The sequence below is a fragment of the Phyllostomus discolor genome, chromosome 2 (assembly GCF_004126475.2).
Source record: "Phyllostomus discolor isolate MPI-MPIP mPhyDis1 chromosome 2, mPhyDis1.pri.v3, whole genome shotgun sequence".
Lineage (NCBI taxonomy): Eukaryota > Metazoa > Chordata > Mammalia > Chiroptera > Phyllostomidae > Phyllostomus > Phyllostomus discolor.
In genome coordinates, this window is record NC_040904.2 from 22,757,143 (window position 1) to 22,776,855 (window position 19,713).

At 39.2% G+C, this 19,713-nt stretch overlaps 1 protein-coding gene across 10 annotated transcripts in view; it reads right to left on the reverse strand.

The window, feature by feature from the left end:
* The window catches only part of PLCH1 (phospholipase C eta 1), a 181,447-nt gene that overhangs the window by 59,413 nt on the left and 102,321 nt on the right, over positions 1-19,713 (reverse strand). For all 10 annotated transcript variants that reach the window (XM_036017590.1, XM_028504928.2, XM_028504927.2 and 7 more), the window contains 3 exons: positions 12,917-13,063; positions 10,599-10,842; positions 1,738-1,867 (listed from right to left, as the gene is read on the reverse strand). In XM_036017590.1, coding sequence (XP_035873483.1) covers positions 1,738-1,867; positions 10,599-10,842; positions 12,917-13,063 — 521 coding nt within the window. The remainder of the gene's footprint in view (positions 1-1,737; positions 1,868-10,598; positions 10,843-12,916; positions 13,064-19,713) is intronic.

Here is a 19,713-nt window from a genome sequence, read left to right on the forward strand (position 1 = left end):
CCTGATTCGGTACTGGCAGGTAATGTTTACTATAAAGAGGACAGTATACATTTCACAAGTAGTTAGCACATGTGAGCCAATTTCAAATCAGCTATATATGAGGCCACAAAGACTCAAGCTTATGAAAACTAATCTATCTCATCACAGTAAATTCATAAATTAACAAAGAAAGCTGGAAAAAAACCTCTCTGGAAACAACATTATACATTTCTAAATAAGAAATGAAACATACAGAAGTGAACACATTCACCATGTATTAAAATCGGTGTGATGAACTTAAAGTAATAATTAGAGGAAACTTGAAGTTTTCAATTTATTTGAAAACAAGGTAGATTAAAATCAAAGAAGTTCTTTAAAAAAAAAAAAAAAAAAAAAAAAGCCCTGGCTGGTGTAGCTTAGTGGATTGAGCGCGTGCTGCAAACCAGGCATTGCAGGTTCGATTCCCAGTCAGGGCTCATGCCTAGGTTGCAGGCTATGGCCCCTAGCAACCACACATTGATGTTTCTCTCCCTCTCTCTCCCTCTCTCTCCCTCTCCCTCTCTCTTTCTCTCTCTCTCTCTCTCTCTCTCTCTCTCTCTTTCTCTCTCTCTCCCCTTCCCTCTCTAAAAATAAATAAAATCTTTAAAAAAAACTCAAAGAAGTTAATAACGTTGAATCTACTATCTAGGAAAAATTAAGCTAAAGAAATAGAAGGAAAAAATTATTTAAAAAAAAGCAGAAAGCAATGAAATAGAAAACAAATGGATATAATATACCAAAAGTGAGTGATTAAACCAAAAACTGGCCCTGGCTGGTGTGGCTCAGTGGATTGAGCACTGGCCTGCGAATCAAAGTGTCGCCAGTTCAATTCCCAATCGGGGCGCATGCCTGGGTTGTGGGCAGGTTCCCAGTAGCAGGGTGCGCAAGAAACAACCACACATTGATACTTCTCTTTCTCTCTTTCTCCCTCCCCTGCCCTCTCTCTAAAAATAAATAGGTATATCTTTTTTTAAAAAACCTGATCTTTTGAAGAAACTAGTAAAAAAGACAAACGCTTGGAGAAGACTAATAAAAAACAAAAGAGAGAAGATTTAACACATGACAAAAATACCAGTCTCTCATCACCTTCTGAACTCCAATCACATCAGTTTCTACCTACAACAGAATCTCTCTGTTGATTCTGCACAGGCAGCTCAGTGCCCTTGCAGCCATCAGCATCAGTGGTACCTCCCTGCATTTCCTCACAGAAGTTTGAAAATTCCATCTGCACTGATCTGTAGTTCAAATTATTTGTTTCTAGCAATTATTGAGCAAGAATCTTTCATCACATATCTCCCTTCTGATTGTCTGGATTCATCATAAAATCCTAAAACTGTTGGAAATATATTATGGACAACAAACCCATTTATATGCTCTTCTTTATTCTAACTGTACACAGCTGTAACTGAACAAAAACTGACAAGGAATCAATAACATTTTGAAATGTGTGGATTTTACAAAGTATAGCCAGTTGTATGATTTTAAACATAGATTTTAAAGTCAAAATGCATATAAATATCTTTGAGAAATTATGAATGTGTAAGCTTTTTTCCTTGATGAAACAAAATACCTCTCTTTATCAAAGTAAAATAAAGCAATACACAGTTGATAATATTAGCTTCCAACAAAACAAAATAGCCTTTTGAAATTTCTAAGTACATATACCAACAACCATTAACGTGGACTTCGCCTAAGGCCAACCTGATGGTGAAAACGTACCTGAAACATTTGTCTGACTTTTCTTCGGGGTAAGTTGACATTTAGTTTATGCATCAGTTGGTGTATCTCTTCAATATTCAATAAGCCGTCTCCATTCTTATCAGCTTCCTCAAAGGTCTGTTTCACCCACGTGCAGAAACGTCAAGAAAAACACTTGTATTTTCACAAAATAAAGACTGCTCTTTCCCAGAATACTCACAAGGAAATGTATCATCAACACTGAACTTGAGAAGAAATTCCTGGGAGGCGGCTCTGCCATCCACAGGCTCTCAGTGAGCTGCAACAGTGACGGCAGAAGAAGGGGTGGGGGGTAGTGGGGGGGGGGGCACAAACAGGTGATTCCTCTCACTGTGAAAGGAGCCAAACCATGTTATTTAAAGAGGTTCTTCAATTCCATCATCATTGTCCAATCTGTTCAAGCATCTCTCTGATGTGATGAAACCCCAAGCATTCCAAATTTAGGCCTGCCTTCTCCCTCTGTGACCTTTCATCCAGTATCCTTTTCACCTTCACAATACCCTATGCCACATGGTCTTTTCAATTCCCTCTCCTCAGTCCCACTCCTGCATTTAGAAATTTAGACTATCGAGTTCAATCTCTTTACTGTTCACAGGAGGGTATAAACTGAAGAGGGAGAAGTTTGGTAAGATTAGTAAGGAACCCAGGTCTCTTGCGACTCAACCCAGCACTCACCTCTCCTTCACAGAAGGCCTTTGAAGGTTCTCACTTAATAACCTGAAACTTCTAGATCAAGGGCAGTAATGTGAACTACAGGCCTGATATGCTAGAAGTTGCCCTCAAAGCTCAGGTACGGCAGTAGGCGATGTGCAACTATGAAGCTGAGTTTGTACACAAAGGATTTACATCACGTGAACTGAGATTTTAAAAGACCTTCAGGAGGATAAGTATTGTATTGTTTTACATAGTGGAGAAGCAGAATAAATGTTAGCAAGTGGATGAGCTGAAAATTCCAAGTTTAAGAAAAGCATTTTTAACAATGGATGATTCGTAGTTGTTGGGAAACAAATTACAGAAACAGGAGTTGTGTGTGCACCTAAAAAACCAAACTGAGCTTCAAAACTTGAAGGGTGATGAAGAGAAAAGAAATGAAGGTGATGCCAAGAAAGCAGAGAATCAAAGAAAGCAAAAGGCACAGGCTTACAACCAAGAAACGGAAGAACAGGTGCAGGTCAGAGAAAGGGTCAGTGTTTGTGTATCAAGCAGGTAACGTCAAACTGGGAGACTTTCATTTTAAGTCAAAATATTAACTGATCTCCCAGTGGCAACAGCACATTTACCTTTCTTAAGTGATTCAATTTATGATTGTAGGAAATTGTACCTTAGAAGGTAAAAACAAGACAGTCTTATGTCTTCTAAAGTTAAACAGAGGTGATTTTCAGATGGTGAATGGATACCTTGTTTCACATTATGTTCCCTTTATAACATTCGAAAATAACCCGCCCAGTTCTTTCAAGTTCAGTGTTTCCTCACATAGTTCAGGCAGGACCTCATCATACATGACACCTGGAAGGTAAAGGGGGACCCAGGACTATGGGGAAAATAACAGAAGAATCCAAAGAGTAAAACATTTGGGCCAATTACTAATAAGTAACTAAATCTCACTTTTTAAAATCTTTTCTGGGCATGCCACACCCATTCCATGAGCTCCATTTCTTTTGACTGGCTAATGCTCTGTGGCCCCTACAATATTGAGCCAGAGTTCAAAGACATGATGAAGTATGACCAATGGCAGCAATGTTCTCATCCTTTGATTCTACACCTCTTTACCAAAGCCCGTCAAAGACTCCTCCAGAGAAGAGGCAGGGATGAGCAGACCCCATTATGAATATTCTACAGACACAACCCTTTGAGGGCGGGCCTGTGTCTGCAAGGCCTTTAGTGTCAGCACACAAGTTGACCTTGAGTTTAGGGAATACAGAACCAGTGGGACAGAAGCAGAGAGAGAGTCAGACCAAGAAACGCACACGAGTTCTGATACCATGCTGACCAGGCCCTGTGACCATGAGTCACTTATGTCACTCCTTGGGGCTTCCATTTCTTCATCTATAATGTCAGTGAGCTCAACTAGATGACACTGAAGCCCCTTTCAACTCTAAGATTCTCTGAAAGGAAAACCATTCTCTCAGGTAACAGTATACATGGTATAAGATACAATTACAGGTTAAAGTATTTGGATATCTCAAGTTGTTCTTCACAATTAAGACATGAGTGCCAGGGAAGCCCTGAATTAATCATTTTTAGCTATATACATAGAAATTTAAGAGTAAAAATACTTATGCTGCAAAGAAAAACTTAGAAATTAAAAAATGAATGCCAAACATGGCCTAGAATTGTCTATCAAGCCATTATAGGAGAATGTAAATCACTGAAACATAGTTAGTATAGGGTCAGGGAAACTTTTGGGGTAAAAGGCCATAGTAAATATTTCAGGCTTGGAAGGCCATGTGGTCTCAACAGCAACTACCCATTTTTAAATAGAAGCAGCCACAGACAATACATAAATGAACTGGCATGGTTATGTTCCAATAAAACTTTATTCGTGGGCAAGGATATTTGGATCTCACACACTGTTATGTCATACTGCGTTCTTCCTATGATTTTTTTCAACCATTGAAAATCCATTCTTAGCTCAGGAGCCCATATAAAAATAGATGGTGTGCCGAATTTGGCCTGCAGGCTTTAGTTTTCAGGGCCCCTCCTTCACAGGGAAGGTGCAAGGCTTCAATTTACAGCGCCCATAAGGGACTGACTGCCTACAGTCTTCTACCGGTCCTTTCCCTCGTGGTAAGGTGGGGGAATAATGGAGAATGATCTGATGAAGAAAATGCTGAGACTGGGTGCTCTTGCCATCATTTTCACATCCTGGGCTGCTGAGATTTCAGACTGCAATTTATCGAATAGGACAACAAAAGATTTTCCTATCAGTACCTCTCTTAAGCAATAACAACATAGCTCTTATTTATAAAGTGCTTGATACATGCTAGACAGTGTTCTAGGTGCTTTGTGCACCCCAGCTCAATTGATCTTCACAGACCTACACAGTCGGCACTATCCTGAACATCACTGCCATGCTACAGATGAAGACTCGGAGGCTAAAGAATTTACATAACTAACCCAAAGTTACACACGGCAGAGTCTGAGTCTTTAACCACAACACCATATTGCTTCTAATATTAATAGATATGAGTACTGCATCTACCTCCAATTCAACATGTTCATACTGCAGAAGTAGCTTGATACACTTTACACTGGATGGATATTTTTAAACAGCCATTTAAGATTCATTATTCTCATTATTCGTTCACAGTTGAAGCTTTCAGGCCTCATTGAAATGTAATAATCATGAACATTCCAAATCTGTTCTCCCAGTTAATGTAATTAAATGTATGCCCAATTAAGAATGTCATGCTATTATTAAGATATTTAAAAACCTATCAGATTATGAAAAATCTGTATGCAAACCTTTCTCTAACTCAAATTACATTCCCTATTTTTTAGAGATTTTATTTATTCATTTTTAGAGAGGGGGGAAGAGAGGGGGAAAGAGGGAGAGAAATATCAATGTGTGGTTGCCACTCATGCGCCCCACACTGGGGACCTGGCCAGCAACCAAGGCATGTGCCCTGACTGGGAATCAAACTGGTGACTCTTTAGTTTGTAGCCCGCGCTCAATCCACTGAGCTATACCAGTCAGGGCTACATTCCCTATTTTTAACATCAGCTTCCTTGTTATCATTCGTTAATTTCCTCCCTCTTTTTCTCTCCTCATGCGAATATCAGCTACTTCTGTATTTTGTAACTGTTCTTCTGTGCAGTTCTGGAGTATACTTTCTTTCCAGGTTGTATATTTGCAGAATATAAAATCACTCAGTTAGCAACGGGTTAATTCAAATATGAAATTTTTCTCCTGCCAGTAAACATAGACAAACAAATCAGGTTCAAAAAACTATTGCATAAGCTGGTATAAATTCAAATTAGAGTATTATAAATTTAGGATGTTAACTGTAATCCCCATGATAACCACAGGACATGTGCAAAAGAAAATGAGAAATAATTTAAACACTTAACTGCAAAAAAATCACCGAAGACAAAAGCAACTGAAAAATGCAAAAAATGAGGGACCAAAAAGCTATAAGGCACACAGAAAAGAAATAGCACAATGACAGAAGTTCCTCCTTATCAGTAAGTATTTCAAATGTAAATGGACCGAACTCTTCAATCAAAAGACAGAGACTGGCATGGGTAGAAACACATGACCCAATTATATGTTGTATGTAAAAGGTGCCCTTGAGATCCAGAGACAGACTGAAATGAAAAGATGGGGGGGGGGGGCTTTCTTCGTAAATAGTAACCAAAATAGAGCAGTGGTGGCTACAGTAATGACAAAAGGTTATAAGAATTAACCAAGGACATGATATATTCATAAAAGTTTTAACACAGCAAAAAGATATAAGAATTATAGACATGTATGCATTTAATGACAGACCATCAAAATATATGAAGCAAAAATGATAAAATTGAAAAAAAGAAATGGTTCTCAATACCCTACTCACAATAATGAATAGAACAACACAGTAGAAGATAAGTAAAGAAATAGGGAACTTAAACACACAATAAGCCACCTAGATCTCACAGACACACACACAACATCTGTACAACAATAACAATATACAAACTCTACTCAAGTGCACATGGGACACTTTCCACAAGAGACCAGACTTTAGGACACAATATAAGTCTTTAGATTTAAAAAGATAGATATCATACAAAACATCTTTTCTGAACACAATGGGATAAAGTTGGAATCAGTATAAAAGGAAATCTGACCAAAAAACCCACAAAATTATGGAACTTAAATAATGCACTCTTAAACAACCAAGAGATCAAAGCAGAAATCACAGGGGAAATTAGAAAACACTTACAGAGCAATAAAAACACAATATGTCAAAACCTATGACAATACAGTGAAAGCATTGTGAAGGGGGAAATTTATAGCTATATATGATTTCATTACAAAACAAAAAAGATCTCAAACAACAACATAATTTTACAGCCTAAAGAACTGGGGGGTGGGGAGGAACTGACTAAACCCAAAACTAGCAGAAGGGAGGAAATAAGGGTTAGTACAAAGATAAATGAAATAGAGAATAGAAAAACAATAGAAAAAAAATCAATGAAACCAAAAGTTGGTTCTTCAAAAAGATCAACAAAATTGGCAAACCCTAAACTAGATGGTCTAAGAAAAAATAGAGCAGACTCAAATTATTAAAATCAGAAATGAAAGTAGGAACATTACTACTAGATCACAGAAATAAAAAATATGAGTACTATGAACAATCATACACCAATGTAATCTACCACATATAATCACACAAAAAAAATAAAAATAGATCTATAAATACTATGGAGATTGAACCAATAATCAAAAATCTCTCAACAAAGAAAAGCCCTGGACTTGATGGTTTCACTGGTGAATTCTACCAAACATTTAAAAAATTAATACCAACATTCTTATTTTTCCTAAAAATTGAAGAGAAGGTAACACTTCGTAACTCATTCTGTGAGGCCAGCATTACTCTGATACCAAAACCAGACAAGACACTACGAGAAAACTACAGAGCCATTTCTCTTATTATTGTTGATCTTTAAAAAACTCAGCAAAATACCAGCAAATACAATTCTGCAGCACGGTAAAAGGATTATACACCATGAGTAGGTGGGATTTATTCCTGGGATACAAGGATGATTCAACAAGCAAGAATCAATCAATGTGATACACCAGATCAATATAATGAAGAAAAAAAATCTCAATTGATGCAGAAAAGTATTTGACAAAATTCAACACCCTTCATGATAAACACTCAACAAAATAGGAATTAAAAAGTACTTCAACATAATAAAGCCATATATGAAATGTCCACAACAAATATCATATTTAATAGTGAAAGAATGAAAGCTTATCCTCTAAGATCAGGAACAAGGTAAGGATGCCTGCTTTCACTATTTCTATTCAACATAGTACCAGACAGTCTAGCCAGAGAAATTAAGCAAGAAAAATAAATTTTAAAAGTATCTAAATCACTAAGCAAGAAATAAAATTATCTTTGACAAGAATTTAGCAGAGTACCAAGATACAAACTCAACATACAAATCAGCTGTATTTCCACATGCAATTGGAAAAGTCAATTATAAAAACAATTCCATTTACAATAGCATTAAAAAGAATAAAATACATAAGAATTAACCAAGGAGGTGAAAGTTGTACAATGAAAATGACAAAACATTGCTAAAGAAATTAAAGATGACATAAATAAATGAGAAGCACATCCCATGTTCATGAATTGGGGACAGTAGTGTTGAAATGTCAATACTACCCAAAGCAATCTACAAATTCAGCACAACCCCTATCAAAATCCTGTAAGATTTTTTGCGGAAATAGATAACCCTATCCTAAAATTCACTCTGACTCTCAATGGACTTAAACAGTCAAAAAATCTTGAAAAAGAGGAATAAAACTGGAGGACTAAAAAGTTCCTGATTTCAAAACTTACTACAAAGGTACAACAATCAAAATATTGGCATCCAGACAAATCTATAGAACAACAGAATAAAATACACAGCCCAGAAAGAAACTGTCATATAGATGGTCAAATGATATTTGACAATGGTGGCAAGACAATTTAATTAGAAAAGAAATGATACTGGAAAAAAATGGATATCAACATTTAAATGAGTGAAGCTGGATGCTTACCTAACACTACATACAAAAATTAACTCAAAATAAACTGAGGACTTAAATGTAAGACCTAAAACAATAAAACTCTTAGAAGAAAACATAGTACAAAAGCTTCACGACATTGGGTTGGCAATGATTTCTTAGATATGATACCAAAGGCACAGGTAACAAAAGAAAAAAATAGACAAATGGCACTTCATGAAAATTTTAAAAGTTTATGCATCCAAGGACATTTTCAACAGAGTAAAAAGACAACCCATAGAATGAAAGAAAATATTTGAAAATCATACCTGATAAGGCATTCACACCCAGACTACATAAAAACCTTCTAAAACTTAAAGACAAAACCAAAGGCCAACCTGCTTCAAAAATGGACATAGAACTTGAGTAGCCATTTTTCCAAAGATGTTATATGAACGGGCAACAAGCCCATAAAAAGATGCTAATATCACTAATATTAGGAAAATGCAATCAAAACTAATCCAATAGCAGACCAGCTCATACCCATTAGAATGACTACTATCAAAAGAACAGCCCTGGCTGGCGTGGCTCGGTGGATTGGGCACGGGCTGTGAACCAAAGTGTCTCAGGTTCAATTCCCAGTCAGGGCACATGCCTAGGTTGCAGGCCATGACCCCCAGCAAAACGCACACTGATGTTTCTCTCTCTTTGCCTCCCTTCCCTCTCTAAAAATAAATAAATAAAATCTAAAAAAAAAAAAAAAAAAAAAGGAACAGAAAACAAGTGTGGCGAGGATGTGGAGAAATTGGAACGGTGGTGCACTGTTGGTGGGACTGTGATGTGGTACGGCTGCTGGGGAAAAGAGTTCCTCAACAAATTCAAAATACACATGGAATTCACCATGCTGAGGATGGCAGATCCTAGGTCTCTGTGCTATCACTGAGCCACAGATTAACCACCCCTGGAATTGCCCCATCTCAGATCTCTTGCTGAGGAAAAAAAAATATTCTTGATCGTTTATGTCAATATTAAACCACATCGACATCAACAATATTAGTATGTTGTGTGGTTTGCACCACGAAGCATTCTTACTGATTCAGTTTGCTTGTTTTCTTACCAAATGTTAAGAAGATGCAAACTAACAAGAATAAGGCACAGAAAGTTAGTCCCCGCATTTGTGTTTTGCTCACTGATGAATCCCAGTTGCATTTATCTGCATGCTGAGAGTATTGATGGAAACGTCATGGCTCATCAGCTTAGGCGCTCGCACTGTCAAAACCCTTTCATGGACTGAGTATTTCCACTGTGCTTCAACACCACCCTAGGTGAGGGATTACAGCTGGCGTAGTATAAATTTATCACCACTCTGGGCAGAAAAATTAAGGCATGCATTCCAATGACAGCAAGGAAGTGGTACTACTCCCGGACTACACAGACAGGGTCACACATAGTTTAAGGCCATTCAAAATGTGCAGAAAGAAACCAGAGCAGTCTAACACCCCTACTTCATAGTTGAGAAAATTGAAGCCAGAGCCACCATGTCACATACCCAACTCGATCCCAGCGGGAGAGATGGCTTTCAGACCAAGCGCATTAATCTTCTATCTCGTCAGTGCTGCAGGACCACAAGAATGGGTTAAACCAAGAGTGAGACTCAGCTTACAGTGTCTCAAGCAATTCAGAGAGGGCAAAGGTTATTAAGTAAAAAATAACTTCCCCTGGAGTACCAATCTGTTCAGTTTCCAAACCAGAAGTTAGAGAAGAGAGAGGGAAAGGAGGTAAGTGCCTTGGTACATAATTGGAACTCGGAAAGTATTTGTTAAACTAAGCTGACTACAACAAAGCAGGATTTCTCTCTAATACAAAGTAATGCTTTCCTGGTCATCTCATCTCCCTTAGGAAACTACATGTGGATATTTCTCAGTCTCTTTCTGAAGAAGGCTGCTCCTGAGTTCATATAAGCTTATTTCAGTATGTTTCATCCGCACATGTACTTTGAGTGGGAGTGAGACAGGGACAGAAGGGGCTTAGGGGTAAAGGGAGAAAAAATTAGGGGGAAAATATATTGTACATACACACCACACACACACCACACCCATACCATGCCACACAGAGCTCAAAAATCAAGTTTGAGGAAGGATATTGGTCATGAGTCCTTTGCCTTTTGGCAAGGGAATCTTCATCACTGATGCCAGCCATCAGGTACTTGAGGCCTGTGATCCAGGTGCGGGCCTCCTCGGGGTTGGAGGTGATGAGGTCCAGGGACTCCATGTGGTTACCATGGTAGATGGTAAAGCAGCAGCTGGGGTCAAAATTCCCCTCGGCTTGTTTGTGGAATATTTCCGACTGCCGCCCCTCGGCGACTTTGTAAATGGAGTCAATAAGTACTGTGAGGAAAGAGAGATACAGACAAGTGAAGGTGTGTACACAGATTAAGAAAAAAAGAGAAGCAAAAATCATTTTAAAGTTTCCAAAATAAGCATGAACCAATTCATTGTCTGCGAGTTGTGTTTTTAAGTCCAAATGTGAAACGCAAGCCCTTTGTCTACATGAGACCTGACCTTTCCGGGCAGTCTGGACACTCCCTCCCAGGCATTGACTCGGGATAGGCTGAAGTTTATGATAAAATGATAGATACGCCCAGGAGGGCAAGAAAGGTCTAGGTAGAAAAGGGAGCTAATGAATACATTGAAATACATATTTATGCAGGGAAAATGTACAAAGACCTAGAGCCTACTTTGGTGTTTTAAATATGCATGAGAAGATAGAAAATTGAAAGGAAAAAGATTTAGTGGCAACCAAATAGCACAGTTCAAAGTGACTGGTATTTATAGTGTGAATGCTGTTATGGGGAAGGCAGAGCAAGGCTTCCAGAGGTGGAAAGGCACTAGGTGGCCTCCCAAGGCAAGAGGCATGAAGATACAGAAACCTAAGGCCTGCTCCAGGGCCGAACAGGCCAACTGTGCTGGCTGCAAAGCTCAAGAGGGACAGCAGTAACAGGGGATAGCTGGAAGGGCAGTTTGGAGAGCCTAGAGTAACAGACGAGAGGTTAGCACTCTTTAGGCAGTGGAGCAGGACCGAGTGTTTGGACCAGAGAAGAACTGCAGGGAATGTTACTTTAAACTAAGAGAGTATTTTTATTGCTCCTTTATTTTTAAGCAAGAATTGGAAGAGTTGCACATCTTGTTGACTGCCCAAGTACACCACCCACTTCTCCCCTCCGCCTTAATGCCGAGTCCAATTTTCTTCTGATATCAGCTCATTCCCTACAGGGCTCAGGAAAATGAGCCTATGCTCGGCCCCAGGGCAAACTCTGGTGGGTCTCGGGCATTGCGGTGTCTCCATCCCTATTTTTCAACAGTAGATTTAGGTGTAGAAATGCAACCCAGTTCTAACCAAGGAGGGCTGGGGCAATGTGCTTTGAGGGAAAGGTGTACAAAGAGGTTCTCTCCTCAAAAGGAAGTACCCAAAGGGGGTCCCTTTCTGCCTCTGCACTGTTATATGAGGCTGTGAGGGCCACAACAGCTGAAGCCATGTTGCTGCCACCTTGATTAGAAGCCAGCGCACAAGGGACAGAGCCAGGAGCACTCAGGAAAACAGCTAGAGACCCAGGGTCCCTTGTCTGGAGCCTGCCAATCTCTGAGTTTCCTGTGATGTGAGATAATACACGTGTTCATCATGTGAGCCTAATGTGATCAAGGTCTTCTGTTATTGGAAGGGGAAAGCACCTGAACTGATAGAAGCAGAGGAAACTAGCAAAATGGAGATTGGTTAGGAGACTTCACAATAGGCCACCAGGAAGGTGAAGAGACCCTGGACAAGGTGTTCCTGTCACAGCTGGAAGGAAGGAGCAGGTGAGAGAGACACTGCAGGAGAGCCCACGCGGACTTGGTGCTGAGTGTGGAAGGTGTGAGAGAGAGGCTTTAAGTAGGAGCTGGATCAAAGCTGTTTTACTTGATTCCATTAAAATAATTAATCAACTGTGCTCAGAATATAGCAAAAGAAACATAAAATAAATAAATAAATATTTCAATATATCAATAAATAAAAAATAAATCAATAAAATATTTTAAATATATTTCAATAAAAAAGAATATAGTAAAACACTTCAACTTCCATTGGATTTATTATATCCCTAAACGTTCATAGGAAAAGTAAAAGACCTCAGGCTGTAACACCTCATATCGAAGTTAAAAATATATATGTATATTATGTCTCCAACATGGGAAGTATTAATATTCATAGCATTTATGAACAAGAAAACTTTTATGGATTTAAGGTCCCCAAAGAATTTTAAGAAACAATAATGATCATCACTTATTCTGTCTCTACATCCTTTAATAGTTGACGCCAAATCTTGCAAAAAATATGGAAGTTCCACAGATCCAAAGCTCCCACCGAACCCACTCTAACCCATGTGTTACTGTGTTAGGCCACACGAAGTTCAAAGGTGGATCTTACTTTTGGCCTTCTCGCTCTTCCTGGAGGGTCTCCATCGGAGGCGGGTCCGGTGCTCATCCAGGTAAAAGAGTCGGACAAGCCCTTTGGTCCCACGCTTCAGTTTGATCATCTGTGTCCCGGACTGCATTACACTCATGCATCTTTCAACTGCAAGACATCAGCACATTTGGCCCTCACACAATGCACTTGCACATTGGTGTTCAGAGACATTACTGTCAAATAAAACCTCTGATTTACCCCTAAAGACATCCAGGACCAGAAGACAAATTTGCTACAAGCACTCTGGAAAGAATTGTTAAGGAACTGATTCATAAGGCTTAAGCCAGGAAAACACCTTCCTTACTGAAATAAACATCTACTTCCCAGTAAACCACGCATTACTATTGCACAGAGCCATCACAGAGCCATCTTGCCTCCCAGCTGGCAACACACTTTTGTAGTATGTGACTAATGATCATTTGCTACTTGGATTTACATTCATAAGGCAAGGTCTCAGGCTTCACGTTAGATCATGTGAGTTTTTGTACAGCCAGCTATAAAGATGTCTTATGATAATGCTTTAAAATGCAATCAACAGAAACATAACTGGCAAAATGTTTCAACAATTGTTGAAATTGGATGATGGCTACATATGGGTTCCTACTATTACAATTGTGTATGTTTGCCAATAACTAAATATATATCATATTTAAAATATAATTTAAAAATCAAGTTTTCACAGTTGAACATAAAACTTTTTTTTAACTTCCCAGCATCAATTCCCTCCTCCTTTTCCCGCCAAAAGCATTCTGGTTATTCTTTGAGTCATTCATTTTTCTCTTCATTTTCAGCCACGTGGATTGTTTACAATTCCAGGTCTAGGGTATCTCATCACTGTGGTTTCAATGATTGCTTCAGAAATGGGCGTGTGATCGAATCTAAGCCAATGAGATAAAATGAGCTATTCACTCGGACTTCTGGGAAAAATGGATTTTGTTAGCCCCTCTGTACCTAAACTTCACAGCCCAGAGCTTCTAGCTGTAAGACAGCTTGGAATGGACCCCACAGCACAGCTGATAAGCAGAAAGGGAGAGAAAAGCCCGGTCATGCTGTTGGAGCCCTCACTGTCAAGCTCCTCGTGAAACTAGAGATATGTCACTGAACTACGCAGTTTCTGCTCAAACGGCTTTGACCTGAGTGTTCTGGTCCTTGCAACACAGAGAGGTTTAACCAATACACCCAATAATACTTGTATCTGAGCCTGAGCAGACGAATTAACCTGTCAAGTTCTGATTCTACATTTAGGATTTTATGAGGCTGAAGCTGAAAGTTGCTAAGTTCCGGAGATAGAATCTAGTGATAACTCCTCTAAAGAAAATGCCTTTGTTGAGCTAAAAGGAAGGCTTATCCTAAAAGAAGGGGCCTAGAGGAAAACAGGGATGTAGACATAAAAGATGTGTTGATGAATTAAGCTGCTGGGATTTTCCGTGCAGAAGAAAAACTTGGTGATTAAATTCAGGTGATATCTAAATCACTTACTGTCCAAGTGAAAGCTGTCATTGCAATCATCCTTACTTTGAGCCGAACCTTGCTGGAAGGAGCCATCTATTGGTGTTGCCTGTTTCCCCATCACTGGTAACTGGAAGTACTCTTTACCTATTTCACGTGCCTTTGGCGACCTGCCCAACACCCCGACTAAGAAACGGGCTCCTGACTTAAGTTTGCAGCAAATCTGCCCCCTACCAAGGGAGCAGAGCCTGAATAAAAACAGAACTGAGTTGTTTCAATGGCCAGGGCTTCAGACACACTCCTGGTTGGCCACCGCAAGATGCCTCTTCCTGAGGCTGACAAATTACTCCTTTTTCCTCTGGATTCTGCACCTTATGTAGTACTCTTCCAAATGTTCTTTTATTGTATCAGCCAGAAAGAGCTTTCACTTTATCACCCAATACACAGGCACATATATCACCATCAAAGCACTGGAGACAACTGCCTCTGGGGACCTACAAGCAGGTCGCTGTTAGAAACAGAGGAAAGGTACACCGTAAATAAACGTCAACAACATCCGACTTCAGCTTTGTGGCTAAGTATCCTGTCTTTGCCAGGAAAGAGAAATTGACACCAAGGTTTAACGTTGTAGGTGCAGGGTACTCATTAAAGGGAATATCCTTCAACATAACCAGCTTTCACTATTTCCTCCTCGAAGAGCCTTTCTTCCCCCCCCCCCCCCAAAATCAAGGGAGAACCACATAAAGCTGAGTATGGTTTTAGGAATTGATATTACCGGGAAGGTGAAGTGTAGCTTCCTCTCCCTCATTTTATCTGATATATCAAATATCCAAGTAATAAAAATACTGCTTCTTAAAATGTTTAAAGTGCAGAACAAAATTGGAGATTTAGTTTCACACATGTTAGTAAATTTACCCACCGCTGAGGAGCACCCTTCAGCACCATGCACTGAGGTAATGAAAGCCATGGATCTGAGTTGACGGTCACACTGACAATCTTATACCGGTAATCAGAGGGAAAACAGAAAACAGCACGTCTGTGCATCCAGATAACATCATCAAGCCAAACTAATCAAGCCAAAAACACCAGAAAAGCCTATTAGAACTTCAGTACACAGATGTTCATATCGCATCTCCTTGCTCGAGGCACAGGGTTACATAACGAGGTAAAGCAGAGAATAAGGAGACTTCGTCTTTACCTTGAAGAGGTGGAATTTTAAGAGAAGGAAATAGCTGAAGACATCATTTGTTCATGGCAGTTTAGAGCTGTGGCTAAGAGTACCGAGTCTGATTTCGGAAAGCCTGGGGTAGAACTCCAGATCCACCACATAGTAGCTACGTGACCTTGGGAGACTTATTTAAGCCCTTGTTGCCTCCATTTGCTTATCTATAAAATGGGGATAATATTATTTGCCTCTCAAAGTGCCGTTCATTGAATGAGTTAATTCAAGTGGAATACTGGAAACAGTGTCAGGCACATCATAAGCACTATAAATGGTAGTGATTTTTATGGCTTTTCATGGATGTTATTTTAAAAATAAATGCCAAGTCAGAAGTAAAGACAGAAATACGGTGGAAGTCCATAGGAAAAGGACACTGCAGTGAGCTGGAGTGGGAGGAGGGTGGTAATAAAAAGACTTGGGGGCAGGAGAGAGTCGAGGTATGATCAGAGGGTGGGGAAAGAGGGGCCTCTCTCTCTGGAAGAGTAATTCAGAAGGAATTGATAGGTTGTAAGATTTGATGGGCCAGATAAGCCTGGGCTGTAGAGGGTTAGGGATGCCTGTACAAGATTTCCATCCATGGGCAATGAGAGATTCGCTCGATATTTCTGAGCAAGGGAATGGCAGGATAAAAGACATTCTTTAGGAGGATGTTTCTTTGGGAAGACAGAATAAATTCTTTAAATCAGAGTAAAAAAAAGTTGAATTAACTGAACTATCAGAGATCTATAAAGCAAGGACTGTAAATCTATCGATGATTCACAGGGCTGATGTGTCCCCGCTCTGTTCACACTGCCCCTCTTCCAGTCCCACCTCTTTTCCCTGAAATGGAATTGCTCTGGCCATAATCTCTCAACAATTCAACCGGAAACGCACAGCAATGTGAAAATGTGAACAGTTACTTGAGCTTATAAGTACCACCTACCACTTAGCAAACATCATCCAGAGAAACCAAACATTTTAGAAAATGGGATCCAATCTCTCAGAGAGGGAGTATGTTTATATAACATACTAAATATTCCCTAGCTTCACATTTATTCCACCAACTCAGCCAGGGGCTAAGGCTCCAGTACCATAACAGTGGACAAGCATATACAAAATGATCAAAATGTACTTGGCAGACTAGGCTCTGAAACGATGCACTGCTTCAACTGCTTATGTGGCCGCTTTATGCTTTCTCTATCATGCTCCCCTATCACATAGAAAAGCCATTTGGTTAGAGTCAAATTGAAAAATCAAGGGCAGTGGAGTCCTGAGAGTCAGCTAACCCACTTCTCCCTTCTTCAAACAGTCCATTGCAATGTCCAGCTAACCAGAAAAGAACCCCATCATTCCACCATTCCTTGTAAGCCATCCCAGTAGGTAATGATCACCAATGTTGGAGACAAAATATTCTCCCAGTGTTCTCTAAATCACTTAAGTGTCAGCGTAAGTCCATTTCTTCATGCTCTGCCTTCATTAGAGGAATTTAACAACAGTTATTACCACTCCCCACCCCCCCACACACACAAAAGTCACTCTCCTACTGTTCCAGATCTGCTGATTCCATGAAATGGGGTGAGGAACAAGGCAACAAAGAAAGAGTTCCAGGAGCAGGCAAACAAAGACAGAGTCCCAGTGGCTTCGAATGGTAGAACCCCATCACACACACTTCCAGTGCTGGACAGTGTCTGGGAAAGTCTGCAAATATGGGTTGCAAATTCAGGCAGCTATAGACTTGTGCACTATCTCTTTGAGCCTACATAATGCTCCCTATGATAGATAGCCTTACTAATTTTAGAAAAGACATTTATTTGGATACAATGCAGCAACACTCAAGAACATCAAGGGAGAGGCCTGACTGGTGTGACTCAGTGGGCAGGGCATTGTTCAGCAAAGTGAGGGGTCATCAGTTCGATTCCCCAGTGGGGCACATGACCGAGTTGCAGGTTCAGTCCAGGTTGAGCGCACACGAGAGGCAACCAATTGACGTTTCTGCCTCGCATCAATGTTTCCCTCCCTCTCTTTCTCCCTCTCCCCATCTCTAAAAATAAATAACTAAAAATTTTTAAAAGAATATAAAGGTAGAGATGCCCATCAACCCATCACATCACACATACTCTTTTTGTCTATTATGGTCCAGATCTCAATACGTGCACAAATTTGACATAGTGTCTGCAGTCATGATATTTAAGCCATTTGGCCCTGTGCTTTATTTCATCCCTACATAAACAGCTTTCCATGTTTCTACACAGTCTTAACAATTATCATTTTAATGGCCGCCTTATAGCACAGCATAAATATTTAAAGAGCAGAACAGATGAGCAGAGAACTATATTCTAACTTTATTACATAATTAAAGTTTTAAAACTTAACAGAGTCTCATCTGTAAAATGAAAGGGGTAACAAAAGCATTCTGCAAATCCTTTAGAATTCAACTCTTTAAAAGGATTAAATCAGTTATGTCTGCCATAATCAGTTTAAAATAAGTAAGTTTTCTCAAGAGTTATCAATTCAGTAAATCCCTCAAACAGAAAGTGTTGTAAAACATACACTTGTGATATGAAGTATTCTGATACAAAGTATGCATCCTTTGGGGGGAGATTCCCACCATTCCCACTACACAGATATCACATCCAAGAGGGAGAAATTCTTCCAGCTGTGTTTGAAGCAGAGACAATCACAGTCTGTTAGAAATGTCAAATGTGCCACCCAATGCTCATAACAGCATTAAGGTATAATTTATGTGCATAAAATTTCACCTGTTTTAAAGGTACAGTTCAATGGCTTTCATATATTTAGAGTTGTGTGATGACCTGATTTTAGAACATTTCCGTCACCCTGGCTCTATTCTTTAAAAAATCAAGAAGAAAAATCGCCTCCAAGAGTAATAAACACACCTGATGCGCTGCTTCTTCTTGGCCCTAAAAGTCACCTGAGCCTGGGTCACGACAGAGTCACCGCCATGCCTGCGTTAAGACCATATAAGAATAACTTTAAAGAAAAAAACGGACTAACATCTGGATATCCTACTAGGGAGATGAATTTTTAAAGTGGTATTTATATAAAACTTAACTGGCTTCACTTGAGAAGCTCTCCCTTACCAGTAGTCGGGCTTTAAAGTCACATATCAGCTGATAACCAAACGTGCTCGCAGACAACCATGGAAAGCCCCACTCTTATTAAGTCATGATTCTTCCCAGGGAAGAGGGAACAACGTGGAGTTCACTTCACTGATTTTTATTTCATTCCTTAAGTCACTCCTGCGGCGAAGATAAGATTATTTGAAAGGCTTTAGAAACTAACTGGTTAGCAGTAACGCTTTGGAACTTGTTTGCAAACCAATATGCACATAATCAATGTTTGCAAAGTGGATAAATATGTTTGGGGGAATTTGAGTCCAAGAAAGGGTGAGAGAAATTCATCGGCAATTTTTAAAGTGTCAGGACCTGTTTTCTCTTTTATTAAAGCCTTACATAATGCTTTCTTTTTTAATGAGACCTACATTTCATTCAACAATTGCTTCTGTTCCATAATTGTTAGCTCAGGGAAGCAAATAAAATACAAATGAGAATTCAAAACTATATAGTTTTGTTGGTTTTATTTAATGTTATTCCACTGGGGAAGAGGATATGAATTAATTTTAAATTTTTAGTTTCATCTAATATATAGAGTTTTCTACTTCAGCATAGATCAGAGATGACAGTGTCATCACCATTCCACAATATAGTTTGTTATTTAAAGAAATTAAAACAAAACAAATTAAAAAAAAGACTCAGAAACAGAGAAAAAGCTGATGGTTGCCAGAGGGAAGGGTGACAGGGGTGAGTGAAAAAGATAAAGGGAAATAAGAGGTACCAACTCGCAGTTATAAAATAAGCCATGGAGATGTAGTGTACAGCACAGGTAATATAGTTGATACGTTTTAGTAACTTTACACAGTGACAGTTACTAGATTTGTAGTGATTACATCATGCAATATGTAAATGCTGAATCACTGTTATACACCTGAAACTAACATAACATTCTATGTTAACTATACTTTAATAATAAAATTAAAATTATATATACACATATATATCCATATCCAGTCTGTCCAGAAAAAATCCAG